General features: G+C 38.8%; 1 protein-coding gene across 1 annotated transcript in view; it reads left to right on the plus strand.

The window, feature by feature from the left end:
- The window catches only part of pde11a (phosphodiesterase 11a), an 80,771-nt gene that overhangs the window by 64,428 nt on the left and 4,203 nt on the right, over positions 1–12,140 (plus strand). Inside the window, exons 14-19 of the mRNA XM_017692336.2 lie at positions 1,957–2,047; positions 3,633–3,733; positions 4,245–4,322; positions 4,737–4,800; positions 4,931–5,005; positions 6,958–7,041. Coding sequence (XP_017547825.1) covers positions 1,957–2,047; positions 3,633–3,733; positions 4,245–4,322; positions 4,737–4,800; positions 4,931–5,005; positions 6,958–7,041 — 493 coding nt within the window. The remainder of the gene's footprint in view (positions 1–1,956; positions 2,048–3,632; positions 3,734–4,244; positions 4,323–4,736; positions 4,801–4,930; positions 5,006–6,957; positions 7,042–12,140) is intronic.

Genomic DNA, 12,140 nt, shown 5'->3' on the forward strand with positions numbered 1-12,140 from the left:
AATTCAAATTCACTCATTTGAGCCTGCGATACATTCCAAAGAAGTTGGTACAGGGGCAACAAAAGACTGGGAAAGTTGAGGAATGCTCAAAAACACCTGTTTGGAACATTCCACAGGTGAACAGGTTAATTGGAAACAGGTTAGTGTCATGATTGGGTATAAAGGGAGCATCCCTGAAAGACTCAGTGATTCACAAGCAAGGATGGGGCGAGGTTCACCACTTTGTGAACAACTGCGTGAGCAAATAGGCCAACAGTTTAAGAATGTTTCTCAACGTGCAATTGCAAGGAATTTAGGGATTTCATCATCTACAGTCTACATCATCAAAAGATTCAGAGAGTCTGGAGAAATCTCTGTGAGTAAGCGGCAAGGCAGAAAACCAACATTGAATGCCCGTGACCTTCCATCCCTCAGGCGGCACTGCATTAAAAACTGACATCATTCTGTAACGGATATTACCACATGGGCTCAGAAACACTTCAGAAAACCATTGTCAGTGAACACAGTTCGTTGCTCCATCCACAAGTGCAAGTTAAAACTCTGCCATGCAAAGCGAAAGCCATATATCAACAACACCCAGAAACGCCGCCGGCTTCTGGACTGACGCAAAGTGGAAAAGTGTCCTGTGGTCTGATGAGTCCACATTTCAAGTGGTTTTTGAAAATCATGGACGTCGTGTCCTCTGGGCCAAAGAGGAAAAGGACTGTCTGGATTGTTATCAGCGCAAAGTTCAAAAGCCAGCATCTCTGATGGTGTGGGGGTGTGTTAGTGCCCATGGCATGGGTAACTTGCACATCTGTGAAGGTACCATTAATGCTGAAAGATACATACAGGTTTCAGAGCAACATATGCTGCCATCCAAGCAACGTCTTTTTCAGGGACGTCCTGCTTATTTCAGCAAGACAATGCCAAGCCACATTCTGCATGTGTTACAACAGCGTGGCTTCATAATAAAAGAGTGCGGGTACTAGACTGGCCTGCCTGCAGTCCAGACCTGTCTCCCATTGAAAATGTGTGGCGCATTATGAAGCGCAAAATATGACATCAGAGACCCCGGACTGTTGAGCAACTGAAGTTGTACATTAAGCAAGAATGGGAAAGAATTCCACCTACAAAGCTTCAGCAATTTGTGTCCTCAGTTCCCAAATGCTTATTGAGTGTTGTTAAAAGGAAAGGTGATGTAACACAGTGGTAAACATGCCCCTGTCCCAACTTCTTTGGAATGTGTTGCAGGCATCAAATTCAAAATGAGTGAATATTTGCAAAAAAACAATAAAGTTTATCTGTTTGAACATTAAATATCTTGTCTTTGTAGTATATTCAATTAAATATATAGGTTGAAAAGGATTTGCAAATCATCATATGCTGTTTTTATTTATGTTTTACACAATGTCCCAACTTCATTGGAATTGGGGTTGTAGTTAGTTTAGTCTTACTAACTGTGATCACCGATGTGGCAGTAATATATGTTTATTTTCTGAGGGCTGGGGGTTGGGGGTAAGGGGGTTGGAAGGTTCAGCTAGTCACTACTGATTAACTGTACTACTCATGTGGGTGTGTGTGTGTCTGTGTGTGTGTGTGTGTGTGTGGGTGGGTGTGTGTGTGTGTCTGTGTGGGGATCCATGTATGTGTCTCCACTGCACTACTTATGCTCGAGCAAAGAGATAGAGAAAGACTTGCGTAAGGGTTGTTGCGTAAGAGAGACCGAGAGTGTGCTGGATAAGGAATTCATAAACACACATGACCCAGTCAGGGCAGCACACTCAACTTCTGTTCCACCTCTTAGTCACTTTTACCTGCACTAGACTACACTTCTACTATCTATATTACCTTTACTTTGGCATCACATAAAGCACATTCTCTGGTGGTGTGTAAGTGAAGTACCAAGCATCTCTCTCACTCTCTGTTATTTGCTCTCATCTCTCCCTGTCTCTAATCTCTCCATATTCCTCTCAGGACGGGTTCTGCGCTGTCTCTTCTTTATGGGACCTCAGCCACACTGGAGCATCACCACTTCAACCATGCCGTCATGATTCTGCAGAGTGAAGTAGGGTCACACACACACGTACACACACACCGCAAATTAATTCAACATCATTATAGGTCAGGACCCTCTAATGAGAACACAGCCTCCTTATATCTATAGTGGTATTGACAGCTGACAGGACTGTTGTCTCAGTAATACTTGGTAATACTGTAGAGCAGTGTAAGGCTACTTGACACCTACATAAGCGCTTCATGACAACTGACATAAACCTACATAAACATTAAAACATTATTTGTCATAAAGGTTGTGTTTACCAACTTTAATGTCAAGTTGACACGACATTATTGTAGCACTGTGCCCCATAACAGTTAATTAAGTTACAGCACTGACAGCCCCCAGTGGTGGGAAAAGCTCATTTATTGGCAAATAAAAAAACATTGTTCATTTTTTTTAATTATTTCACGCAAACCATAGCAAGACAGCAATATTACCATAGATAAACATAACTAACATTTTAAATGCTGGGTGATTTCCCACTTTAATACCAAATTTATTATGACATTGTTCTAGAAACACAGCTGCACTGGTTTAAACATGCTCTGTGATGCAGTTGGAATGGCTTCAGTGAAGAAGGCAAAGGGCTAACCTAAGCAGCCACAAGGTCTCATGACCAAATTAAAGATGACAATATACTACAACATACTATACTATACTTCACTTGATACTTGAAAAGATTGACATGATATTATTATAGCAGATGTTCTTCAGTGGTTCCTATTAAGTATTCTTTTAATGATGCTTCTATATTCCCAGCAGACTAAAAGAATCATTATCTCCATTCAAAGTGCTGTAGAGAATCCCATATTGGACAACTATTGGTATTCTCACATATAGCTTCTATGTACCAAGTCCTAAGTTCAATATATGTCCAAATGTGTTCAGTGACCCCTGCTAATTAGTGAGTTCACACAATGTAAGTTGCACAGAGTGATTGCACATGCCATTTCCTTATACACAGCTTGTATAATCTCTATTAAAAACCACTAACCAACAGAATGAGATTCTGTGAACCAGCCAAACATGAATCATGTTGTATTCCAAACATCAGCTATAAGGGTATAAACTACCTGATTTAGGCTGGGGGGAGAAGGATCTACATTCTGTCGAGTGATGGAGCGCCATTAAATACCGTGAGGATGAGTTAGAGTGTTGCTTGTGATTTAGAACTAATCATTCAACATCTCTGAAAATCAATAGCTTCTACTTAATGGCCACTTTGACTGAAAGTTAAGTAAACAAAGAGTGGTCTCTGATTTTTGCTCAGTACTGTACATTGACGTCCATTTGCTTCTGGTAGTTACACCTCACTCCCAAACTCTGCAGTGCCGAATATGTTCTTTCTGATCAGTCACAGTTAGGATGGCAGGAGGATTGTGGACACAGCTCATAAACCACCTCCTCTAGCAGAAGATCTGACCTCAACCAGCCAACCAGCTACTCTCACTTTCAGACTAGTTAAAGACTGATCACTGTAATTTATTTCAATGAAAACATATTGACAAGTCAATTACAAAGCTTCTGTTAAGTTTTATAATGTAAATTCTTTTCCACTTCTCGGTGGTCTTTTGCTTTTTGCTCTTTTTAGGGTCATAATATATTCTCCAACTTGTCATCACGGGACTATGGAGACCTGATGCAGCTGTTGAAACAATCCATCCTGGCTACAGACCTCACACTCTACTTTGAGTGAGTACTGCCTGTGAAATACACAACTCTGTCTCATACATCCATGTAAAATCTTCAACCTTAGAAACACTGAAATGTTTAACTGATCCTTCTTTTTTATATTGCCTGTTGATGACGACTTTGCTGTTTAAGAGTAAAGGTGTTCTTGGGAGGATCAAAAAGTGGTTGTATAAGATGAGACTGTTGTGGAATATTGATAACTTCTTGTTTCCTGAGCCTATACTGCCCCTGTGTGGTTGCAGGGAGAATTATGATAAAACATCTCCACATACATCCTAAAAGCTTCCACACGTGCTAGGTTAAAGATCTAAGGGGTGCTAAGATATAATTGTCTGCACACTGCATTTTTATGCAATGAGAGTTAGTAGTACTTTATTGGGGTAAGAAATGAAGATATGGAACTGTTTTGAAGACAACTGCTAGGAAAAATGAACTTCAAGTAATGCCAGCTCACAGCTGTCAAAGGTAAATTATGCCATCATTAATCTGACTTAATTTCTACTTTTCACAGAAATAGAAGCAGTTTCTTTGAGTTGGTCAATAAAGGAGACTACAACTGGAACGTTAAAGAACACAGAGATATGTTCAGGTCAGCCACTGGGGCACTAGATTTAGCTTTTTTCATTCTGAAATGACTTTGTACTAATATTTGCTAATATTATAAGGTTAATGAATATCTGTATAATAACCATGTTGTGTACTATGGCTACACCTTATTCACAAAAATGAACTAATGTAATGAAGATTAGCCTGCACTATTGTGACCAAAATGTTTTTGTTTGCAGGACCATTATGTTGATAACTTCTTGTTATCTTAATTCACTTGCAGTACAGTCTGAGTTTGGTTATACTAAGAATATCCTGATTTTTTGGAGGGCTCATTTACTTACCGTCTTCTGCTCTATTGATGTTGCAAAGGCCAATATTGCAATTATAATTAAAAAGACAATGTATTGTGCAGCCTGTCTACATATTGTGCCTGACATGATTCTCTCTATGTTAGGTCAATGTTGATGACAGCATGTGATTTAGGAGCCGTGACCAAGCCGTGGGAGATCTCTCGCAAGGCAAGCGTGACTCGTTCTCTTTCTTTCTGCCCTACAGATAAGCATGGGACCTCAGCCATTGTTTGTAATGGAATGTTGGCTATTTTGTGTGTGCACATATGTGTATGTGTGGGAATGTGTACTCCTACAGGTAGCAGAACTGGTCACCAGTGAGTTCTTTGAGCAGGGTGACAGAGAGAGATCCGAGCTGAAGCTAACTCCTTCTGTAAGTCCAATCAGCTGCATCACACTAACACCTCATTCCCATATTTTTTTTCAAGTAAGAAGATGAATAATATTATAATATGAAAATGTTAAGTTACTGTCTTTGCTTTATTTAACTTCTCAAACTGAAGATACGTTTATAACTATATATTTATAACTAAACAAATTAATTTTAAGATAGATTTTAGATAGATAGATAGATAGATAGATAGATAGATAGATAGATAGATAGATAGATAGATAGATAGCGGCCATTAAAAGTTATTAATTTTTAAGTTCAGAAAAACAGAAAGAAATATGTATTGAATATAAAAAAACAACAAAAGCCTCTCTATGTATAATATAACACTAAGTATAATATTAATTCTAGCAGCATTTTATTTGTTTTCACTCCTCCATCCTCCCAGTCTTAAAACTATGAGTTAGTGGGACAGCCCTCCACTCTGAGAGGACAACTGAGCATTATGGGTCTGAAAGGATGTGTAGCTGTGGTGTTAAAAAAATGTACTAAAAAACAGAAGAAGAATTGCACTAGAACTGTAGTGTGGTCAATATACAGATTTCTTCATAATGTATGTGTGTATGAGATGGTCATATGGTCATATCAAAATGAAGCTCCTTGACAAAATATGTCACACAAGTAGCGTGCCTTAATAAGATCTTTTTACTTTCTTTGACTTAGATTCACAAAGCGAACACAGAGCCACACTCAACACACCCCACACAGCTAACAAAGCAAAAAAGTCAAAAGCTTCTTCATGTCGCTCTCAATCATAGTTGCTGCTAATTAGGAACAAACAGCAGCACATTAGCGAAAGAGGCAGCTCTTCAGATTCCAGAGCTTTGAAGCTCAGATGCTTTTGTGCACCCCCACAGAAATTATGCCCTGGCACATAATCCAGGCTGGACACATTGCCCTCACTCTGAAGTATTGCTAGCCTCAGGTTGAGCGGCCAGTCAAAGTCTTTAGCACTGAGCGTGTGGGCGTTCTGCATTTATATATTCAGTTACAGCGGCTCAGCCTGGGAACTATCTCTCCACCACAGCCTCCTCTCAGCCATCCTCTATCATCATACCCACAGAGAACTGAGTCGCAGAAACAGAGGATTCAATGAACCAGTCTGTGAAACATTCTCTCTCATTCCTTGCTCTATTTAAATGAGCCATGCATGCACACATACTATACATACTAGCATAGTGCCAATGGCATGACCAGTGGTGAGTTTACAAGAAGAAAGCTGGTGGTACCTAGTGATAATGGAAACGGAGAGAGATGAAACAGCAACACAGTTCACATTACCTTCAGAAAATGCGGAAATTTACTGTTGAGGCAAGGTTGGCATCTCTCCTACTGCTGCTGCTCAAAAAATTGACATCACGTATCAGATTCATAGTGTTATTTATCTAATAGTGGCTTAAACAATGGATAGAATAAGCTCTGTCAGAACGTAAGAGATCATTTTTATTCAGTATATCAAATATTTTGGGAGAACAATAGATATATAATGTATTGTAATGCAATTAGCTATGTATAATCATTTCTTGACAAAGTAATGATCTTGATATTTAATCACTACTTTGCAAATACTTGGATATTCATTTTGTTTTGTTTAAATTCTCAGGTATTTTTAGTTCCAATCATAATTTTAGATGTTTATATTTTCTGCACATTATATGAAACGTATAAATTTGTACATTATGTGGTTGGGGGTACAGAGAAAGGGGTCACTCTCCATTGTCAAAGCTGTCAAAAGCCTAGCTATTATCAAACACTGATTACCAAGCTGTATTGCATGCAGTCAGTATAAAGCTATCTGCTGTGAACTAAATGATTAGACATTTCTTTAATGAAACCCTCATCTGTGTCTGTCCAGTTGCCTTGACTTATTGCTAATAGATGATTCAACTAGCTAAATTAATGAAAACTTTCTCTTACGAGTCTCTGTTTTCCAGGCCATCTTTGACCGTAACCGGAAGGATGAATTACCAAGTTTACAGCTGGAATGGATTGATGGTATCTGTTCTCCACTATACGAGGTAACCATGTTAGGCAATGCACCACCAACTGCCACATACTTACAAATGAAACTGATAACATATGCAGTGTTGATGTGAAGAAGCGTACCAGAATGGGCCGTCTAAATTATGTACCAGAGGTTAAAATTTTGGAGGTTGTGGTAGTTGAAGAAAAACGGCAGCTTCATCATAGTCAGTTTCTGAACTTTCATGTGTAAAATTTCATGCAATTTATCAGTTTTAAACCTTTAAATCAACCTTCTCAATTAATCAGCAGTCATAACTGGAAATATGCATGATGATTCATGCACATTTTAGGTTATCCTGCTGTTCTCTCTTACAATAGAAAAGAGCATGAAATGCCTGTTATATGCATTTTTATCACGGTGTCTTTATTTTTTTCCTCTTTTTAAAATGAAATCTCTTTTAATGGCCCAGAACATTTTATGGCAATTCAAACTGAACTAGCACGTCAAGTGGTCCTTCTTCATTCAGTACAGCCTGGCATCACACATCAGACATAGAAATTTGGCACAGTGTTGTAAGCAAATGCTTTGGCTGCTGGGGCCGTAGACTTGGGCAGGAATTAGAAGCCACACAAAACACACACACACACACACACACACACACACACACACACACACACACACACACACACACACACAAACTTCTAAGCCGCTTGTCCTTCTGGATCAGGGGTTTGCTGGAGCCTGTCCCAGCGGTCATCAGGTGGAAGGCAGGATACATCCTGGACAGGTCGCCAGTCCATCGCAGGGCAGACAGACGGACACATTAACTCACACACATACACACACACTTAGGGGCAATTTAGCATATCCAACTGGCCTGACTGCATGTCTTTGGACTGTGGGGGGAAACCGGAGAACCCGGAGGAAACCCACACAGACACAGGGAGAACTTGCAAACTCCATACAGAAAGGACCCCCGGTCACCCGGCTGGGGAAGCCACACAACAGCCTCCCTAAAACAATGGCACCCTCTACCGCTAGCTCTTAGCAGTACAGCTCCCTTCCCCATTAATCATTCCACAGCTGAGCAGGATATTAAGAGGAGCCAAAATAGAGAGAGAAAGATAAAGAACCACCAGCAAACACCAAAACACAAATACCAAAACAGACCTACTAATGTACCCAGAACACCAAACAAGACCATTACAAGTACATTACAGTAATGTACAAATTAAGATACAAGTTCATAATTGATAGTTACTTTGGGGAATAAATCTTTTTTGTTGTTCTTAAAGCCACTAACAGTAGGAGTGACATTGTCTCACATTTGTTTCTTCTGCCAAAACTGAGCTCACATTTTTTCACAGTAGGGATTTTTTCACTGATGTACTAGATGAGCCAATTTAGAAGTTAATTTATTGTGAAGAACATACTTATTATAACTACAACAGAAACTTTGATATGTCAGTTTCATAATTAGATGTCAATTACATACAGGCTACCATTTGGATGAACAAGCAATATTAAGTGTATCTAAAGGTTTCTTCACTCTCATCTGACATTACGTATCAATAATATGATTTATTATTTTTTATGTCATTACTGGTATTGTGTGTCAGATTTCCTGCTGGGCTCATCAGAATGCTGCAGTAATTAATCTATTTGGATTAAAACTTGATTAATTTTCCTGATGACAGAAACTCAGACTGCTTTGCACATTTGCTTCTCTCTCTGTCTATCTCTCTCTGAAGAGAAGACAAAAACAGCAGAGGTGACGCTGAAGGTGGGATGGACGTAGTGGTGATTATTACCACTGTGATTCATGTGGGAGTCCATTTGTGCTGTGTCTTATTTATGACCAAAACACATCTGCTCCTGTTCTTACTGAGCAGCAGGATCCCTCTGCCCACCATTTGCTGTGATTTTCTGATAGTCTGTATGTGGTTACTCAGCTCTAGGGATTGTAGTGAACATCTAATGGCTAATGTGGGGCTAATGGCTAATTTCTTTGGTTTACAAAGTTATTTATTGTATGGGTGCCTAAAAGCAGGCTTAGGTGTTATTTGTTAGTGGTTCATAGTAATTATAGTTAGCATGCCCAAAACTGCAGATTATATACAGAGTATCTAAGTGTCCCATTGTAAAGGTGGGTGATACGGTTAAATTATAATATCATGATACTAAAGGAAATTTTCATGATACACGATATGTCACAAAATGGATTTTTTAAACATCAGTTGAAACTAATTAGAAAGTACCAGAAGTACTATATTTAAAAATACATTATCAGAAACTGTGAACAGAATGGTTTTAATTTTACTCTTTTAAAATGTAACATGCAGTTGGTCTGTCTTCTACTAGCACTTACGATATGCTTAATATATTCAGAAAAGTATATTGTATTATTGTGATATACACCGATCAGGCATAACATTATGACCACCTCCTTGTTTCTACACTCATTGTATATTTTATCAGCCACACTTACTATATAGGAGCACTTTGTAGTTCTACAATTACAGACTGTAGTCCATCTGTTTCTCTGCATACTTTGTTAGCCCCCTTTTACCCTATTCTTCAGTGGTCAGGACCCCCATGGACCCTCACACAGCAGGTACTATTTGGGTGGTTAATCTTCTCAGCACTGCAGTAACACTGATGTGTTGGTGGTGTGTTAGTGTGTGTTGTGCTGGTATGAGTGGATCAGACACAGCAGTGATGCACCTTTGTACATATTGTCTTGTCGGTTGTGCTTGCAAAAAGAAATATCTCTCATCACTTGCACTGCAAAGGAGTTGTAACTTAAGTATAATACATAGCTAGCCACTCCTACCGGCTACTTGTTCTCATTAATAGAAAGCAACATGTAGACTTGCATGCATGTGTAGGTGGAGTGTCTGAGGCTGAGAAAAGCCAACATGTAGCTACTTTTATCACATGACCTACCTTATTCTGCTTATATGTTACATTGCACTGCACTCATTTCTGTGGTATTTCAGGCTACATTTGTTACAGAATCGGATCAGATTTTCTCCAATGATATCTGATCAGCACCGATACCAATACTGGGTTCCAGTACCATTGGCACCACTCTATCCGCTCTACCTAAAGTTTCTATTGTGACTCTGTTTCTCAGTTTTTGTAAACTCAGTTTTGTATAAACAAGAGTTGAAAAAACAGGAGGGGATTCGGTTCTGTGTGTGTGGGGTGGAAAAAGTGGAAGGATCAGAGACATGGTGGGGCTTTAGAGTGTGGGTGGAAGAAAATCCCACATATCTCTTGCTCTTTCTCTCCTCCCATGGTGCTGCTGGTGCTGTCGTGTAGAATATTAATCTCATGTTACATAAACTCCATCTTCAAAGCCTTGATAACCCTGTCTTCTCTATCTCTTCTCTCTCTCTCCCATTGGTTGTGTAACTCTGTTGGAATACTGATGTGCAGCTCTCATAGCTACAGGTCTTCTTAAATCACGCCATGTGGGGAAATACAGACGGTGTAGCAAATCCCCCTCTATTACCCCCCACACAGTGCAAGAGAGACCCATTACATATATTATCACAGAGCTTTAGTCTTTCTACCAACCTCTGCTTCAAGTTTTCCTTTGTATGTGTGTGTGTGTGTGTGTGTGTGTGTGTGTGTGTGTGTGTGTGTGTGTGTGTGTGTGTTTGTTTATTTACAGCACAGGGGAAAACCGGACTAACATGCAATGTTAGGATCAGGACTTGTTTAATTGTTGAAATCTAAAAACAAAAACAAAACATTTCGGTAACTTCATAGAGTTAGGCTTAAAAATTCTTAACACATACTGTATGTTGGTACTTATGTATATTACTGTATATATATGTAAATTTGGGCACCCCAGCCAAATTACATATTTTTGGAATTGCATATTTTTTGTTGATTTTTTAAGTGAAAATAAGTTAACATTCTTTACAGGAAACAAACTTGGATATGGCATTTTTCTGTAAATTTTTTCATGTACAAATATAATCTGTGTGAACCTGAGAAATTCACATAACACTTAAATCAATTCAACTGTCACTAAGACAATTAATCATTCATATACACAGTAATGTGCAAGTCAGTAATCACCCTTTCGTTAATTTCATTTTCAATCAAAATGGCCATTATACATTTTTGGATGCCAGAAAAGGGCAAAAAATGACCTAAAAAATAAGAGTTTCCAAAACTGGAATTAAAAAAATGCAATCATCGGTGCACAAAAATCTCCACTTTCTTAGCTGAATTTGTTTTCCTCTGAAAATAATGGTGCATGAAATTGCAATTATTGAAATACAAAGACAAATTTTTATTTGAAACATCCTCTTCTGGCTCCTCCCCTTCTGCAACATATGGCAGCCTCAAACAGTGTGAAAGCTTTCACACTTCCTATTTTCAGACGTTGTGGTACATCATATGGGTATTTATAGTACACAATGTCCTGCTTTATTTTCCAGCGTGAACCCACTATTTTCATCAAAAGTACCTTGTAAAGTACAGAAGTACTACGTTTGAGACAGAGGGTGTATGTATGTGTACACAGAACTGAGAGACTGTTGTGTTATGCTTAGCACTTCAAACAGTACTGCTCTGCATTCAGAGACTAATTCTCATCAATCTAGTGCACAGTGCCCTAGTGTGGTTCTTATGCTGTGAAGAAATTTGTCTCAACACAATCAAAAGTGTGTACTTACCTGATGCATAAAGTCAGTAGTGTACAGAATCTACCAATCACAAATGTTCCTCGTAATTTCTGCTTCATATAACACACCAAAATTACTGTGTTCACTGAAACAGGTGGGGAGTTAAGTGTAGCTGTCTCAAAGTTGAAAATAATTTCTTTCACTTCAGGATTCTTCTCCCAAATGACACATCATAAGAAGTGGTTTCAACTTTGAAAAAGACAAAAAGTTGTACGTGAATAATACACAAACCCTTCACATGTGAGCTTTGCCTCCACCTGCTAATTACAGAAGGGAACATATACATGGCATGAAAAATCAATCAAATAAGCTTATCTGGCAACAAAAACAGCAATTAACCTGCACTCCTGAACAAATGAGGTTGAGTTATTGTGGTGTTTGTTTATTGCTGTGTTGCTTGCTGATCAGAGCCATGCTGGACTGAACAGTCATAGAGATTAGATGTAAA

Source organism: Pygocentrus nattereri, chromosome 6 (genome assembly GCF_015220715.1).
Source record: "Pygocentrus nattereri isolate fPygNat1 chromosome 6, fPygNat1.pri, whole genome shotgun sequence".
Lineage (NCBI taxonomy): Eukaryota > Metazoa > Chordata > Actinopteri > Characiformes > Serrasalmidae > Pygocentrus > Pygocentrus nattereri.